We start from the raw sequence: 19361 nt of genomic DNA on the forward strand, positions 1-19361 counted from the left end.
AGGACCTGAATTGCAAAGTCAGTAATATACTGGGGTATGGGCAGTCTTGTTGGTTATGTAGCATCATCACAGTGGGTGTCTGTCCTGCATGAGGTCTTCAAGGCAGTATGAGGAAAGAACCACAGAACAGGAATAATAATTTACATTTATTGGCAAGGTAGAAACAGATGAGGAAATACAAAGAAAATAAGTTCAGATTTACCTGTGTTGTTTAGATTTAATAACCTGATGTGTAGCTCATTGGCATATCTGCTCTGGCCTTCAGTTGTTTCTGTGCAAGGCTGTGTGGACACATTTAGTGTAGAATAAGTGCCCAGAGTGATTCTGTTGTGTGTTGTGTAGCATTTTATAGAAATCATGCTAAGATTATGTAAGGAACCAGGAGGCAGGCTTTTTTGTAGAAGCTTATGTAGTGATTATATAAAAACATTTATTCCCTGAAGAATAGGTGGAGAATATCTTGTGTTTTTTCAGTAAATTACTTACGTTGTAATTTATTTTAAAAAATAGCTATTGCACTGAGTTACACAGTTTCCATCTCTCCCTATACTACAGCTCTACAGCCCAACCCTCATCTTCTGAGATTTTTAAGTCATGTCTAAATCTCTGACCACCCATCACTCCTGAACAAGCCAGTTCATGAGTTCTGCTTGTCCTGAGACGTAAAGTGAATGTGCTGCACTTTAACATTGAAAGTAACTGCTCTCTTAACCGGTGGCAAGCCTGTTCTTCCTATTTCTACCCTGTGGTCATCCCTGTTTTTCCCATTAGGGCTCTTGGTGTTGTTTCTCTGTTGAAGGCTTTTCAAATGAGCATTAGGGAATGTGAAGAATCGCATTTTCTTGTCTGTGGTGGAGCTGTGTTCAGTGACATGAATGTTTTGACCCTGTTATAATACATATAGTGCAGTTCATTGGGAGATATTACAGGATTTTTTATGGGTGGAGTTGGTATCTTTCTTTTCACTGCATGGTTGAGGACTGATTGGGTGAGTGAACTGAGATGCTGAAGATTTTGTGATGCCACAATGCACAGCAGAGCTGAAGCAGAGGTCAACCTAATTTCTCCAGATGTCACAATATCCTCCTTAATAATCTGAATACAGACTGTGTGGAATTCAAACAGTTACATCTGTGACTTATGTAAAGCTCCTCCTGCCCCAAATGAGGATCTTTGTGGACAAAATTACTTTTATTTCTTCCCTTTGCTATTCTAACAAAGGAGGCATCAGTTGCTACTGTCTTGATAAATAAAACTTTATGTAATAAATTCTCTCATACAAGTTAAAGGAGTTACAGAGGAACATCCATGGATATACTTTGGAACCTTTGGATTTCAGTTTGCTACCTGCTAAACTCCACAGTTTTTATGGAATATCAGATGGGTATAGCTTGTTAAGCAGTGTCTTGCACTGTGTTTACTCCTATAGAGACCCTTGGGAAGTAAAATTAAAATAGGGTGTGTTAGAGTATCAGAAGTTAAATCCTAAGTATCTACTTTCTTATAGATACAGAAAAATATAGATATAGGATATCTTACAGATAAAGGAAATATTAGGAGCCAAAATGATGATAAACTCTATCAGTTTTAATGGGTGGATTATAAAGCTCTAATTTATTGGTGTTACATTATCAAAACTATTTTCACATTAAAATTTGAATTATAGACTTAGGTAATTTTAAATTGTGCAATACAATTGCCCTCCATTTATCTAGAAGTTACGGTTTTTTAAAATAAAGCTATATTTATAGATAAAGCAATGTATATTAGATGAGGGCATGGATCTATGTAAAATTTTGCTATAGTGACATTTTTCTTTATTTCCTTCCATTGGGTATGTGAATGGCTTGAGTGTGTATCTCATCTAATGCAAAGGAGGTAAAAAAAATTGTTCATCTTGGTAGATTTATATTATTTTAATTTAAGCTTCAGTTCCATTACTTTTTGATTAAACATACTTATGTCTGATGCTATCCATCTTTTATCACTATGAAATCTGTTCCCAAGCAGAAAGAAGGATGGCATCTGAATTATGCAGAAATCATTTTCTATCTATTTTTCTTCAAATGCTGGGCAGTCTTTTTCATAATCCCACCAATATTGCATGTGGCTTGTTCTAATCCTCTGCCTATTTCTGAATATTCAACTATCAAACCTTGGTCTTCTGCTGTTTGTTTTTATGGCAATGTATTGTCCTGGATGTCATTTGCTCCAGCTGTAGCTCAAACTCCCAATTCAAGTGTGAAGAACACTGAGTTATTATTAGTTCTGAAAGGTTTGAGCTGTCAGTTTTTATAGTGGTGGTCTTGTAGTTTGTGCATTTCTAAGTATAACTTTAAAAAATAAAAACTGAAATAACTGTACTCTCTTGATTGAATTAGCAAAAATTTTATCAAACAGCGTAGATCACAAATCAGTCACAAGTTACATAGTTAACTACCATAAATAAGATTTCATTCATAGTTATGCACTGACCTCTTGGGGTATGTGGTTCATTTGTGTTACTGTTTAAATCTTGTGATCCCCATAACTGCAACTGGAGACACACAATGAGAAATGTACTTCTTGGGTATGATGGACTGACATACACTGTCTTCTGCAATAAGCCAGGTGAAATTTCACTGTGAAGTAGGCGTGATCATTACCTGCTTTCCTGATGAGCAAAAGCTATTGACCACTGTTGGATACAACTCACTGAATTATAGTTGCAGGTGATGGTTGTGTCCTCAAAGCAAGCATCTCCTTTCTGTTTAACTAACCCAGGAAATACAGGCAAAAAAAAAAAACAAAAGCAATACCACCCTAACAATAGTTGGCCTTGGATTTCTGGCTAGTTGGCAAAACAGTTTTCCTTTACAAAACCCAGTCAATCCATTTTGGTTTCTGAGAAGGAAAGAGGACTGACAGATGTTTCCTGGTTACTAGTCTGGGCTACCTGTGCAGGTTCAGAGGCAGCACTTAAACTTTGTGCTGTGTTCTTCTTGCTGTGCACATGAACTGTAACTTCTTTGTTGGTGGCTTCCCTTGCTGTCCAGAAGCCAGTTCTTGTGGTATTTTGTGTCTAAGGGAGAGACCAGAGGGAAGAGACATAGAAGAGTGGGGCACAATAATAGCAATAGAAAGTAGATATAGAGGGAGGAGAGCTAAAACAGACAATGAAAAGAAAAGTGAGAATGTGAGCTGCACTTTATTACGTTACTCACAGGGGCCTTTGGTACTTAATGTGTCCTTCTATTCTTGTGTTGTTAAATCCATGTCATCAAGGACAGATTTTGCACTTGGTATTACTTGTCCTGTTGTCCTGCATGTGTGCCAAGTTCTTCAACTTCCCTGTTATGTTACTGCTTGGTTTTAGCCACATTCCTCCGGGCCGTCTGGAAATCTGCCTCAGTGACTCAGGAAGAAATAAAAATATTTCCTTGTTTTGTAAGACCTACTGTCTTTGCACCCTTTCACCTTGTTTCATTTTGCCTATGACAGCAGCTATAGCTTGTTTCAGGACAGTAAATTTCTATATATCCATACAAACCAGGCAGCAGAATGCTGTATTGAAGGAATGAACAGTATGGAGGTAGAACACAAATGTTGAATTCATCATTGATGACATCTGAATGCACAACTGTACAATTTCTTTCAAATCCTCATGAACAATTTCAGTCTTTAAGCCACATATGTATTCTTATTTTTCTAGGGTCACTTACTTTGTATCCTCTGGCCATGTTAATCCATCTTAATTTGATTTTGACTATCTAGACTGTATGCAGAACTCATTGTTTCTAAAGTTCAAATTCTCTGTACTTCTCTGCTCATAATGTTATGCTTCTATATCCATGGTGTTTATTACAGCCTTGAAATTCTGCTTCTGGCAAAGATGACTTAAGATTAGGCTCTTTCAAATGGAAACTAAACTTGCTAGCTGTTTTTAATAATATGTAAAAATGAATGAATGGTTTTAAATGAACAGGAAATTATGTTGTATACTTAGTCTTGCATGTGTGGAACTCTAAACTGCTTGCAAATACTTGTAATGCTGATTTCCCATGCTTTCTAAAATTAATCTTTTGAAATAAACATTCTTTTAATATAAATATTGGAAGGCAGGAAATAGAAGATTGCTACCTGAAAGGCATGCTCATAATGTATTTAATTACATGTTTGCTTGTGTTTCCAAATGTAGGTGTGCGCCTAGACCGAGTACGTGGGGGTCGCCAGAAGTACAAGCGCAGAATAGATGCAGAGAACAGCCCATACCTGAACCCTCAGCTAGTTCAGCCAGCAAAAAAGCCATGTGAGTACACCACATGCACAGCACTTCTCTCTCAGTACAGGCTATTGACTCCTAGCCCTGTTTGCTAAGCTCCTTCTGGGTTGAACACGGGTTTGGTCAGAAAATATTACCATGAAGACTATATCGATTTGGCTGCTAACAGGTTTTGTTTTAAATATGCTCATCTTTCTCAAGTGGAGTTGAACAAAGAGTGTTTTTACAGGTGGAAGTGCATAAAAACATGGTTTATGCTGTGCAAATTTTACATTTACAGGTTATCTTTATTTTCAGTGGTATATAAAATGGTTCATACTGTGATCATTAGCTCATTGAAGCTTCTACTTTCAGATTTCACAAGAAAGTGATTTTTGTAGTTTTCACTAACTAAATGAGTTTGACTGCTCAACCTCCCAATGAAAATACATTAAGAGCCTCATTAATTTATACCTATAGATTAATACACTACCTAGCATTAGATTAAAACAGCAATATGCCACACTAATAACAAAGCAGAAAGTGGTAGTTTGGGCTCTAGTACCCTCATGGATTTTTTTTGCTTTGTTTTGTTATGTTTTAATAATGTCCTTGATTGTATCTCTCCAGGCTGAAATTAAGAGAGAAAGAGATGATCATCTCACTGCTAAAATACAAGTTCCATCCTCTTTGCGATTAACTAAAAATAGTTAGGGGTTTTGCTTTGCAGCTTATATAAACTCAAGCAGTGACTGTACTAATTCCATGAAGTAAATTTAATAGCATTATAGCTGTAGTGCAAGAGGCTGGTGTATTACCCTGCAGAGACACACAGGCTCTGTATCAGGTGTTGTAAACTCTTCCAAATTCAAATGGGAATACACACATCCCGTTGCTCCTGCTGAGGAGGTTAATTTGCTCCTAACATGGATAAATAAGCCAGTGAAATAAGGAGGGCAAATTCCTTCTTGTCTCCCATTTGCCTCTGCCTCTAAGCCTCTGACAACACACATGTCAGGTTTTAGCCCCTCAAAAATACCTGGCTGGATGGAAAATGGAATCTGTTTCTGATGATGTTCCCCAGTAGGGGACAGTGCTGTGTACAATACGTTTGAGCATATGGGGATCTGGAGAGCAAATAAACAGTCTTTGAACTGTAAGTGAAAGGGCATTTTAGCTGTGTCAAAGAAAAAACAGCCAGTTTTACATAAAATTAAGGCTTAAGTGAACATATGGCATAGTTTCCTTTTGCCTTTCCAAAAAACATTATGCTGATTATATTCCTTCAATTGTCCAATCTGGCATCTTCTACTCAGCCTCCATAAGCTGTCCCACTGTTCTGTAAATACAATCTAGGGCTGCACTAAGCAGATTTTGCACATTATAATAAAAACTTTCTGATAATACAATAAAATTTAATAAACTCTAATGCTTAATTTCATTAGAGGTTTAGTTTTCCTGGGTGCACAGATTGTCAGTTTTTCATTTACTTGATATTGTCATTGAGTAGAAATGTTGATAGCCTAACATACCAAAAAAAGCCAAGACCAAACAGACAAAAAACACCCAATCCAACCCAAAAGCCCCAAGCCCTCAAGATATGAGCAGAGGTTAATGCAGTTGTACTGAAATACAAGAATCTCTGGGTGAACCCCAGATTTTTGCAATGTGGTGCATTACATTACCTATAAGGCGATAACTGCACCGATTTCTGTAAGCTCCAGTTGTCTGAGATAAACTAACCTCCTCATAAATCATTACTCATTATCTGAGTGTCTCCCTCTGTTTTTCTTTGCTTGTCCAAGTACAAACAATTTTGTCATAAACATTTTTAAAACTTAATTTTCAAATCCTGGCAGATAAGTGTCCAGACTTGAAACAGTTGAATCGGTTTTGTGTGGAAGTAGCCTGGGAGATTTTCTGGACCCTGACTGATAGTTTGTGTGTAACAAAGGCACAGGAATGAAAATTGGGTTCTATTGATTCTAATTAGAGAAACATTAAATAAGATTTACCTTGAAACAGTGCTCATGGCTATTCAATTTCCTGAGTGATGGAGTTTTCTGAGTACATTCAGAATTTTTCTATGTTCCGTGCTAATGCATGTGCTAATACATGTAGCTTTTTCCCCCTGTAAGGAAAGAGCAGGTGTTTGGAGGATCTTTTCTACACCTACTTCTGATCTCTCTTGTATTTTCCAGCTTCACTATACAATTTAACGGCCTGGCCATAGATTTCACTGACTGCAGAAATAAAAAGGATTTGAGATTTTGCAAATCCTGAGTCAAAATAGTCAATATTCCTAAATCATCTATGGAATGCCATTGGTGAGAAGCCTCATAGGTGAATAAAAGTTCTTCTTTGGCCATTTCTTCTGTTGCAGGGGAAAAAACCCCAGAACTTGGGGATGAGAGTGCTTCTTCATTCATTCCTCATGGTTTAAAAAACCAAAAAGTAGAAGTCCTCAGCTGCATATGTTCGGATGTTAAGTAACTCTTTATTAATTTATCCTATTTCCCTAACCCATTAAAAATACTGGAATTTGGAAAGAAGTAATGTGTCTTTTCTCACTTACATGTTTTCCATGTGAAATTGAACAGGTTATAAAGAGACTGTTTAAAAATTAAAAAAAAAAAAAAACCTGCAAAGGCTGTTTGCCAATATAAGTTTAAACTACCATCTGTCATTTGTAAATAAGAATAGAATTCCTCATTAATCAGTTTGATAATCAGTCAACTGTTGAGATCAAAAATTGCATCAGTTGGCATAGTTCCTACAGTTCATATAAAGCATGAATATGTCCCCTTGTAATAAAACAAGCTTGATGTGATGGTTTCCAGTTGGCTCTTGCACTTATTATATGAACAACTAACATATATCACAACTTCTGACACACAAATTTGGAATAAGGCAAAAATTGTAGAGACAGTAGATCAGAGTCAAGGAGTCTGTGTCACTAAAGAGCAGTAAAGTATCAGAAATCTGAATCAAGTGAGCATTTTATGGAAAAATGTCATGGACTAGTAGGGATCCTTTCTGACACTGATGCCTTGGGTTTTAGCTTTTATGATTTTCAGATTCTTTACTGCTTTAGTGTGTAGTTCAGAGCTTCATATTAAGGGATAGTGAGCTCTCTTCACTGACTAGGTAGACAAAACAATTCCTTTTCTAGCTTGGGACCAAAGACAACTGATCTAAATTTCAGGCCCAAGAGCATAAACAACGTGGACTGAAGAGAGAAAAACAAGGATGGGCCTTTGTACCCTAAAGCTATAATTGGACAATTAACTCCAATATGCTAATGGACCAGAACTTACAAAAGTGTGAGACCTCAGGGCAGGTCAACCATTTTGGGTCCATCTTGGGTGTAGCCCTGGCTGGGCTCTTTTGCTGCTCAAGATGTATCCATTGAGGCCTTCTAATAAATGCCTACTTCATTCTTTAAATCTGCCTAGCCTATGTTCTAGGTCAGCTTTGACAACACTGCTGGGCAAGTCACATCCCAGTCAGCTTCCGTTGCAGGAGAACAGTGTGGTCTGTCCTGTGATGTGCATGCAAATGGGGAAAATTATACTGAATTATACTGATTCTGGCAGCATTCTCTGCACTCAGAAAATACTTGGTGTCTTCTCACAGTGGAATCCCATTTATATCAAGCCTTATAATGTTTTATCTCTCTGAAGGGAACAGATTCATGTAAAATCACTAAAGGGTGTCTTTTGGGCTTTAAATTCTGATGGTGCATTTCAGGTCAAAAGATGTACCTACCAGGAAAAGTAAAATGTAAATATATTGGGAAGTATAGTAATGTACCCTGTATTAGGAGGCTTAATGAATTAGTCCTTTTGCCATTTTTCAGTTCTGCCTTCTCATAGTAATAAATCAGTCCTCTGTATAGAGATAAAATATTTCCATTGTGCCTTCACATGGATATAGTGCTCATATTAAGTTTATCCTACTTCTAGAATGGCAACACTGTATTGTAAATCTTGTGGGCTCTTCTCTTTTTTTCTTCTCTGCATTTTTCCATATAACTTAATTGATTATTCCAAATAGATATCACAAGTCAACTGAATAAAAAAGTAAATATTTAACATGTGAATAAAAATGCTATATAGATAAAAATAATCAATGTGTGACTATGGTAAAGTATCATTCCATGCACAAAACCAGTTTTCTGAGGTAGGGTTTGCATACTTTCATACTTTGCTTAGTTTTACACTCTTTTTTCTTTTTGATTTTAGTGGTTTTTTCCTGTTTAGAAATTAGAAGGAGATGATTGGTCTGGATTTGTAGGTAAAGAATGGTAGTTCAGGTCACTGACAGAAGTTACAGGTTTCAGTGATTGACTAATTGCATGTGGTATTTACTCACTCAAAAATACCCCTGCCTTTAAGGGGTAGGGTGAGTTGCAGGTAAAAAAATGAATGCAAAACATTTCTATTTGAATAGTACAAAGTGTCCTGTAATGCATTAATCTTTTTCTATAAAGTTTGTACTCCTGTTATAAACAGGGATCATGTATTTCTATGTTCTACTGAATTTATTAGTTAAGAACATGCATGTCTGGCTTGATAAACACTGTTAATGGATCAGATTTTTTTGTGCAGTAACCACTTGTAGGAGGTCATGAAGTTACAATAAGGTGTAATTAAGTTCAGTGTCTTAAGACAAATTTTTGTGCACTTTGAAATCTGAGCCATCTGTTTGAAGTGTAGAATGATGCTGCTGGTGATCTTGTAATGTTCTGGACCATTTTTACAGATAACAAGATTGTCTCCCATTTGCTGGTGGCTGAACCAGAGAAGATCTATGCTATGCCTGACCCCACTGTTCCAGACAGTGACATCAAAGCACTTACCACTCTTTGTGACCTGGCAGACAGAGAACTGGTGGTGATCATTGGATGGGCTAAGCATATTCCAGGTACATACAGTGTTTATTGCAATAATCGTGTGGTTTATTCTGTATTGGTAAAATATATTGCTTTTTTCTCTCCCTACAATGCATAAAGTTTTCCTAAGGCTCCAAAATATTCCCACAGAACACAGTTTAGATGGTCATGTATTTTACCTTGGAAGTAGTAGTGTTGTTGCTGTGTTACCATGTTAATAAGTTTCACATGCTGCTTAAAGAATTTTTTTTTTCATGTATTGCTATTATTCAGATAAACTCCCCTTGCTATCCAGAGCATTAGCCTGGCATCAAGGGTCATACAAGTCCTCTCCTCTGTAGTCATCTGATTCAGCAGTATTTGAATATAAATCTGGCTCCTCTGTTAGGTAAATGCAGCACTACTGACCACAGGAGGTGAAAAAATTCAGTTATGTTTTGGCAAGGCACAGAGGAATTGTTCTTTTCATTGACTAATCTAGTGTGAGAACTGAACTGTACCAGCAATTCAGTACAAAGAACTGAATTATCCCAAAAAATCTCCCCTTGCAACTTAGTATTTCCTTGGTCTGCATGGAATGGACTGCAGTCTGCATCACATAAATGCACTGATACTATACAAGCTGACTGGCAATCTTATTAGCAAGAAAAATGGGGGTCATCAAAAGCAGTTTCTCAGAAGATTAGCAGTTCCTTCAGATAACATTTCAGGTGTATTTTTGCCCCTCCCCAGTGCTGAGGTGTTTGTTCTTGCTCTGTGAGCTAGCAGACAAACTTACAGAAGTCTCCAGGGTTCTCAGTCTATCACCTTTCACAAAAGTCACACAAAAAAAGGTCAGCTTTTTCTCTTGTTTCTTAAGGTATTTTTCTTGTCCAGCAGATGAGTGAGTATGTTGGTGTGTTTTCATCAGCTCATTAGTTTTCTAGTTTTGATAGTGGAGCCTTATTAAGCATGAGAGTGGATAACCTTTCATTCCTCAGAGTAATAAGTCATTCTCATTTTAGATGTGATTTTGGGACAACTTAATAGTAGAACAAATAATCCAGTCAGTTTTTTGTTTATCAGAGTTAAAAATATTTTATTTGTAGTTTCAAAAGAAATTGCAAAGAAATATTCTTGCTGTTTGTTTCTTTTTCCCTTGTTCTTATCAATTCTTCTGGGTCATCTTGGATAAATATAAACACAATATATGTACAAACACAATCAAAGAATAATAATAGTTTGTACCTTTATGAAGTGATTTTTTTTTTAACTTCAGAGGAAAGACAACAGCCTACAGACTCTAAAATAGTCAGTTGAAATTTAGTCATTCTCTGTGCCACAAACGGTGTATAAACAAGCTCTTGTATCACAAGCAATGTTTTTCTGGTACAGTTAACTTATTTCTGTCGCCTTAAACTAGTTTGTCTTTATGCTTTGAATGCTACAGTAATTTCTTTAATCAAATTGATGGAAGTCCCTTTCCCAGCCCACACTGAAACCAATTTATTGGTCATGATACGCCGGCTATGTTGCTAACACTCGTAACGAACTGTCAGGCAATATCGCAGTGCAGCTAATTTGAAGTCATTAGGTGTGCAGCGTTCAGGCAACAATTTGTTACAGTGGTTAGGAGCACAGCTGACATTTCTGAATGGCTTTGTTCAGAGCAGTTCTAGATGAGCCCAAGCAAATTGTAAACTAATTTAAACATCACTCTATATTATAGGAGCTACTTTGTCTTACACTGGTTGCTAATAAAGCACCCCAAATTAAGTCAGAATGAGTTAAGCAGGTGAGTTTGAGTTTCATCTTTGGAAGATACCTAGATCACCTTAACCAAAATAGAGTAGCTCTCAAAGAAGTCAGTCATGCTCCATAGCAGTTGCAGGGGAACTTTTGTCAGTCTGATTTGTGAATATGCTGTGTAGCTTGGATTTGGCTGAAGGAATGGGAAGAGCAGAGGGATGAGACTGAGCAGCCTTTTAAAATGAAGGCTTTGGAAGAGTGTGGATGCCATAAACTGGCCCTGAAAATTTAAAATCTGAGCCACTTGAGGAATTTACATGCCACAAAACAGCATTTTACTGCAAAGTAATCTCAAACCACACCTACAGTGGTTAAGCCACCCTAGGTAAGTGCACTTACCTGTTTTCATTTACAAATGAGAGTTTAAAAAAAACCCAGGCAATAAAGACAATCTTTTTATAAGCCTTCAGGTAAGAGAGGACAATGATAAAATCTGTGCTTGTTTTCTGGCATTTGATCACAAAAATCAAAATGCAAAAGGGCTGGACATGCTAAAGGACAAATACATTGAGCTTTTGTAGCTTGGTTTTGAATGTTGGACTGATGAACTTGGACTGAGTGTGCTCAGCTGATGCCTGGCACACAGCAGTGTCTGGAAGAGCCTGCATTGGTGCTGCCTGTTTGAAGAACTAACAAATGTTACTGTAGGCAGAAGCATAACAGGATGGGGAAAAGGATGAATTAGGAAAGGGGTGCAAATTGCATAAAAGTTCACTGTGGCTTGGCAGACTAAGTAAACCCTTCGTGTAAATCTTGTAGAGTCGATTAATTACACCAGTAGTGAATTTGTGCCTAGCACAGCAAAGCAGCAATCAGCAAATCTTTCTTTACTATAGTGATTTCTTAAGGTTCAGTGTAATTAAAGGCCCTTATATATCAGGTGCTTAATAACTAATAAAGATCTCAACTCTAAACCATTGCAATGTAAAATTTGTCTTCATGGAGGAAACCAAAGCAATGTTTTTGCTCTTCTGAAAAAAAGCCTTTTAATAGGATTATCTACAAAAATGTAACAATGCAATATTCATTCTACCCCGACCAACCGTTTCCCATTTCAGTCACAGACTAAAAAATGTTTTCAAGTTATACAAAGTTCAAGTCCTTTCATAAAATCATTAGTATTTTTGTTGTATTGGAAATATTTCAATAGTTGCTTTTATTGAACAAAAAGTCTATACCATATACAAAAGGAAATATTGAAAGAAAAATATATATGGAAAGCCTTTATCAGTAAATAGAATTAGTCTCCTTGCATTTATAAATCAAATAAATGGAAAGTGTGTTGTTATGAAACATGACCATGTCTTATCTGAAGAAGAAAAAGATCACAATGGCATTAGGAAATGCTTGACTTTAGTTAGAGAGGCGTAAGGGCACAAGAACAGATGATGGTGCCCTAATAGCCCTTTTTAAGAATGACAGGGCCCCGCCATTAGCATCCTTTTATATCCTTGGAAATTGCTCATGCCTCGCTTTTATGGTTCCTATCTGCCTGACTCTTTTTTATTTCTCTTTCAATTTCATCCGCGCTCGGATAAGCGCATGCTAACACAATATGATTGAGCTGTAAAATGGAACGCTGTCGCCTCTAATCTCTTTTATGTAGATATGGAGGTACTTCCACACTCCACTTCATTCTCTCTCCATTGTTGGCCTTTTTAGAATGTGTTGCCGAGTAATGGAGGCTCAGTCAAATATTAGAGCTAGGTTTCACAGGGTGTGATAAGAAGATTATCAGGCCAGCAGTCAGATCTATTGTTGTTCTTTGTGTCAGATTAAAATATTCTGATGTACTGTAACTTCGTTAGTAAAATACTGAAGATGCTTAGGGAGGGAGGCTGATGCTGCTTCATCTCCTGCCTGATGAGACAAAACTCTTATCAACTGACCCAAATAAATTGTAAATATATTAGGAAGCCTCGGCAAGACATTTTATTTTATTTTATTTTATTTTATTTTATTTTATTTTATTTTATTTTATTTTATTTTATTTATTTTATTTTATTTTTTTATTTCATTTATCTATTGTTAAAATTTTATTTTAAACATCTATCTTTTTGATAAAAGCTATCTTTTAAACAAGGAAACCTTTCTTAATTCAATATTTTCTGGTGGTTGACTTTCCTACCCTTCACATTGTGTTTTGGGGAGTTTCCATTTCATTGGTTGCATTATATTAAGCTTTTGCTGTATAGGATAGTTTTCTGCTGATACCTACTCACAGTACCAGCACAGTTTTGGCTGGATTTTTGTAACTCTCTCATTGACATTCACCAAAATGTGCAACATTTTTTCATATTAAGTGGAGGCAGCAAACATTAAGCTCTTAAAAATGTGCATAACGGGAAGCTAAAGAAAAAATGTTCTCTACAAAATTTGCATGCATGAAAAAACATCAACCAGACCATAGAAATCAACTTTTTGCACTTAAGATGAAAAATTTGTTTGGAAACAGTAAATCAGACTAATACATCAAAAATAACTAGTTACATTATTTAGTAAAATAAGCCTGCTTGTCTTCAGTTGTTGTCCCTATTTTGTTAGCAGGAACAGTGTTCAAGGAAGGGAATAGTTAGAAATTGATACTGCCACTGGTGCTAGTATTAAAAAAAAAAAGGCATGATTTTGATGTAACAAATACAAGGATACTTTGAATATTTTAGTGTTAATGCTTTATGAAACTTTTTTGTTCCAGCATACTCTTTGTGGAGGACAATATTGAAGCTTTCCTTTCCAAAGCAGCTCTCAGGGGTGTAGTTTGACATTATAATATTGAACAAGAACATGATTTGCTGCAGAGTTGTTGTTTCTAAAATGCCCTTTTCTCACCATGTGTTTCAGAAATACCACCCCATGTGGGTAAAAGCTGACCACAGTCACTTGTGTGGATTGTTGTTGGGGCAGCCCATAGAGAATCTCAGCTCTGCGAGGGGGACCTTGCCTGTGCTTTATGTCTGTGCCGTGCTGCCTGCTGCTGTAAAATTTGTTTTTTCAGCCTTCCCTAGTCCCTTGTGGTGCTGGCTGGATTTAGGGCCATTTCAGACACAGCCCTGCAGCTTCTGAGAGCACCCCATCACAGGGTGCCTGTCCTTCCACAGCAGCTGGGCATGTAAATGTGGTGCTCACTGTTCATGTGACATGCCATGGAGGATGAGTTGTGAGGTGCTAAGAGGTTGGCAGGAATAATAACTTGAGCCTCCCGGGGAATCAGGACATCCTGCCCTTTCTCAAAGTGCTAACTGGGACACTTTATCAAAAGCCTGGTATCTGCCCTTCTTTTAACTCCTTCTACAAACATGCTTTAAGTACAGAAAGCAGGCCTGCTCTTCCTGCGAGGGAAATGTTCTTGAACTCACAACTGTGACATGTGATCTAAGGCAGGCCATTCCCTGGGCCTTGAGGGTAGAGATTTCAGCCAAGAGGTTTCTCAAAAACTAATGACTTCCTTGACCTCTGGCACTGAATTGTGCAAAATGGGAAATCAGCAATTGGCTGCCAGTTTTATTTTTGAGCATTAGTGTGGATGGACCACCCAGCACTGCCAGGGTTTAGATCACCATGTTGATTCGGGTTTCTCTAAGCAGAATGGGACAGCAGCGTGCCTAAAATACCAGCAGTTCATCCATCCTGGTATTTGAAGTGCTGGGAATGGTGGCAGTTTTTAGTTTTTCATATTTTGAAAACAGTATCACAGAGAAGGGTTAAGTGATCTTGCAAGGTAGGGAGGAAGAGGAAGGATGATGCATGAATAAACACGTCCACAAGTCTCCCAGTATTTTCAAAACAAACAAGTGTCTGTATTGTGGCTAAAGGGAGTAACCAAAGGATCTGTTCAGGTTTTTAAAAATTTTCAACATACCCAGCTGAGATACAGTGTTGGGCTATTCTTGATGAATCTGTTGCAGATGTCAGTGACAAAATTTCAGCAGATTTCAGTACAAAAGAGTAGCAGGCTTTGTGTGCAACTAGAGATGCGCACACTAAGTGTATCTGCTAGTTCCAGTTCAGAACTGAGAGAGACAGCACTGGAGAGGTGAGAAGGTTTCTAATAATGCCAGACATAAATATCCTGGGGTAAAAAAAGCACTTTAATTTCCAGGTTAGTCACTTCTGGCATTTTTTTACTTGCATTAAATTAGCTGAGGGGGGAAAAATAATCTCAAACATATAAACATCTCATCACCTGCAAATTATACCTAAATATAAAATAAATGTGCAGTAAAACTCAAAAAGGCACTTGAAACTTTTGCTAGTTATGACTTCAAAATCTGTACCTATTCTTGGAAAAGCTTATTTAAGAGTAATCATCACCAAAAGCATAATAAAGTCAAAAAATGGAATTAACACATAACAAAAGAACTTGGCTTAATTTTAATTATTATCTTTTAACATTGTGGGGGGTTTTAGGGAAAAAAATCCCTTATTTAAAATGCTCTTCTCTCAAGATCAGAATTAAATAGTGACTTTGTGTCTCTATTAAGTTCACCTTTTATTCCTATTCCTTTTATTCCTTTACAAGTACTTGCATTTTCCTTCTGAGTGATTGTCTCCTTTTTCTTGTTTTGTTGCTTTTTTTTTTTTTTTTTTTTTTTTTTTTTTTTTTTTTTTTATCAGTCCTCTCCCTCCACCCATGCCCCCAACATTCACACTACACTGTCTGGCTGTTGCACTTTTTTTTTCCCAGTGTCCCCCTTTATCTGCCTCAACCAATCTCCAAATGAATGCATGTCTATCATGGCCTTAGCTTTGACACTCTGGATATATTGATTAATAGTTGCCCTAAGCTCCTTTTAGCAAATCAAATTTTCACTTTTAGCAAGGATTTCGCCTCTGATTTATTCAGCAAAGTGAAATGCACTAAATTGACTTTGACATTCAGGGAAAATGGCTGAAAAACAAAGAGGGGAGGAAAGAGATATAAATTGTGTGGCAGCTGGAGACTTCAAGCATAAAAGAGGCCGTTTTCTATAGAATATCACTGGTTAATTTGGAAACATGCATTTAAACAGGAGTATAAATTATTTTCTTAAAATTAGATGTTTTTTTAGACTGAGGGTTTGGGGTATAGTAAGGTTTACTTAGCAAAATGCAATATATTCAACCCAAATTCATCACTTGCTAATCATGGTGCAAGTGTGGGACCCACTTTTGTTGCCACTAATAATTATTATGTTAAACGAGAGACAAAGAGGTTTCTGAGTAGTTTTATAATGAGGTGCTAAATTGGTAAATATCTTCCTACCATTGCATTATGTTGTTCACTCCCGTGGCCCTTTAAAAATAAGAAATGATTAATAAAAAGAGAGCAAATCAACAGTAATGAATGCCAGTGCTTTTCATTTTCTTTCTATAAACAAAAATGGCTAGTTTCTGATTCTTAAATGCAAAATACGATATAGCAGCCATTTGCTATTATTCTTCCAGCAAAATCAGGAGCGTTGTATTACCCTGGGTGTCTTGTAGACTGAGTTAGAGATGTTGTATGCTCACAGATGTTGCATGACTGAAGTACCAGGAGGCTGAAAATGCCCCCTTTCATATTTTTGCAAGTGTTTGACTGAACTGCTAAATGGAATAAAGAAGAGTGGGAAAGAAGGAGAAAAATTATTATTCTGTTCCATGAGCAGATCTGGATGTTTTTGAGGGAGGTGTATACAAATATGCAAACTAAAACTGCAGGAAATGTTTTGGGCTTGTTCCGTGATCAGATTCTGCAGCAAAAATTACAAAGCAATCCAGCTGGTAGTTTGCTCAGTTAATCTGTAGGGACAGAGCAGGAGCCTTCGGTGGGATCAGTTGTCATGGGTGTACAAGTCAAGTGTGCTGTGCCAGCCTCTGTTGTTCAAGGATCTGGCCCTGAAGGGATAAACCCCCATCAGTATCAGTGTACCAGTGGGAGCTGAGAGTTTCCTTTGTCCCCTGTGTGTACTCAGGACTCTGCAACACTGTGCAGAATCAAGGTTTAAGCAAGAATTTCCACTCAGGGGACAACAATGCTCACCTTTGTACCCACGTCTTGTGTGACAAACGGGCTTACTAGATTAGGTCTGTGTAAATTGCAGATGACTCAGTAGCAGTTTTCCTTCTTCTAAGCCAACAAGGAATTAATTTTATTACCAGAGGGTAAGAGGTCTAAACGTATCTTAACCTTTTTAATTTTACTGTAATCTCCCCTCTTCCTTTTTTTTTTTTTTTTTTTTTTTTTGGAAGCAAGCTGGATGTGAGGCTTCAATAATAATGGCCTTTTGCAAGTGGAACACATCCAGAGTGCCCAGTGCCCATACCCATGATAGCTGGGCACATTAGATTTTCAAGCATGTGACTATTCCATTGCCACCACCCATAATTTAGCTTAACTTAATTAAAAGACCACTGGTTAAGAGTACACTGTATGAAAGAGATGAAGCTTCTGAAATAGTCTTTGAGGGGTGTCCTTTCCCAAACTTCCCCAAACTGTACAGGTCATACCTCAAGGGTGGGGTGGCCAGCTTCTTACAAGTACTGCATGGCTGCAAGGCAGGAAGATGCCTTGCTCAGAAACACAGGAAGAAAGTTGGAACAAATCTTGGCATTATTCCTTAAGTGAGGAATTTGCAGAAGAGGCAAATGCAGCAGAACTGAGCCTGTCATTCATGTTCCCTAAGTATCACTTCTGTATTTACAGGACTCCTCTCCTCTAGAAAAATTAAGGTTTTTTTCAACCAGATTCACTGTTTAAAGAACATCCAAACAAAGAGTATTTTTTTCAGTTTTAAAATTCTTGAAGGCTTTGTTGGAGATAAGATGATCAATTTTGTATGTCATTTCAATTGTCCTCTGAAAGGATCATAGCAGACACTGAGAATGCAGAAGTAAACTTAGAGCAACATAGCCCTCTTATGGTAACTATTTAGGCTGTTTTAAACTAAATATTTGACTTAGTCATCTAACTAAGCCTCAAACAAAAATACATTTACCTTGTTCTGGGTGGGGAAGAAAAGAGCACCTTCGCAGGGCTACATGTTGACACTGTAAATCCAGGATGGGAGGAGGGAGGGGGGAAAGAGCCAGTTGCTTAGATTGGATTTAGAGCAGACAGGTCTCCACCTGTATGACTGGGTCAGAGACACAGGATGGTCTAGTTCCCTAAAGTCAGCTGAGACCTGTTAAATACTGTAATTCTAAGAATGCCTCTACTTTCTCTCTGGATAAGTTCAGCTTCACACCTGCTTAACCTACATTAGAATAGGATTAATTACCTGAATTGCAACACCCCCATAGCCAGTCAGCACGTTTCTGGCAGGGCACATGGTGACCTGGGTCTGGTTATATATAGTGTAAGGATAACAGGGGAGCACCTGGGTTGTAATGGCAGGGCTCAGTCCAGCCTGATACAAGAATCAGCAGTTTTTAAAAATGAGTCTGCAGTAATCACCTTCTGCAGCAGCTGGATCATACAAGGGCTTTATGAACTCATGTCTTCCTTGCAGTAAGCTTTTTTTGTTGTGCAGTGCTCAATTTATGCACCCACATATAAATATATAGGTGTGTTTGTGTGTGCAGAAAGAATCCCAAGAAGCACAGAGTCCAAAGAGTGCAGGTACTGGATGCCCCCTTATTTAATTACTTAGATGGAGCAGTTACTTGACTGTAACTTTTGACTTGGTGTTCAGTGCATAGCAGGCAGTATTAAAATATTTTGGTGATTCTTCATGCAAGAAAACACACAACCTTCCTTTCATTTGAAAACATGTTCTGGAAAGTTCTCTGAGAATATATTGGTCTGGCCAAGGTATTTTCCACACCAAACTCTTGATGCACATATTATAGACAAGTGGAAATTTCCCAGCATTTGACCCTTCTCCCCAGTATGTTTTCATCTGCCATGTTGTGCACCATCAGTTTCAATCAGCTGCATTAACAGCTGAGGTGAAATCAAATACTGAAATGAGACACAGCTACACTTGCAGAATCTCCAAGTTCAGTGGAAGTGGTGCTTGCAGAGTTGAGTCAGCTCTCTCAGCAAGTCCTGACATGTCATGCATGAGAACACTGGAGCAAAGAGTTGTGGTGAGGGTGGAGAAGAGGCGGGGGCAAATCTGCAGTTCTCGTGCATCCAGCTGTTGGAGAGATTAAGGGGGAACAGTTTAGCAGATAATGACTGCTGCTCATACATTTGTTCAAAGAAGTTGCACTTCTGGCATAAATCTATCATGACACTGGCAGGCTGCAGGGTGTATTTTTAGCCAGAGATTTCTTCTGGCTATGCTTTAGCATCATGCCTGCCCTGCTGAACAGGCATTAGGCTCCAAACTTGGTACGATTCAAGCTATATCTGGTAACATATAAAACTTTCTGTGACCCTTGTGTCTCCCATTAATTAACTCTGCTTGCAGTGGGAAGAATTTAAGAGTCCTTCCCCATATCAGTCTCTTGTAGAAAGCCATTCTGCTCTGTGAT

At 37.7% G+C, this 19361-nt stretch overlaps 1 protein-coding gene across 8 annotated transcripts in view; it reads left to right on the forward strand.

The window, feature by feature from the left end:
- The window catches only part of ESRRG (estrogen related receptor gamma), a 372987-nt gene that overhangs the window by 316340 nt on the left and 37286 nt on the right, over positions 1 to 19361 (forward strand). For all 8 annotated transcript variants that reach the window (XM_059467354.1, XM_059467358.1, XM_059467357.1 and 5 more), the window contains 2 exons: positions 4178 to 4288; positions 9005 to 9166. In XM_059467354.1, coding sequence (XP_059323337.1) covers positions 4178 to 4288; positions 9005 to 9166 — 273 coding nt within the window. The remainder of the gene's footprint in view (positions 1 to 4177; positions 4289 to 9004; positions 9167 to 19361) is intronic.

This window comes from Ammospiza nelsoni, chromosome 3 (assembly GCF_027579445.1).
Source record: "Ammospiza nelsoni isolate bAmmNel1 chromosome 3, bAmmNel1.pri, whole genome shotgun sequence".
Classification (NCBI taxonomy): domain Eukaryota; kingdom Metazoa; phylum Chordata; class Aves; order Passeriformes; family Passerellidae; genus Ammospiza; species Ammospiza nelsoni.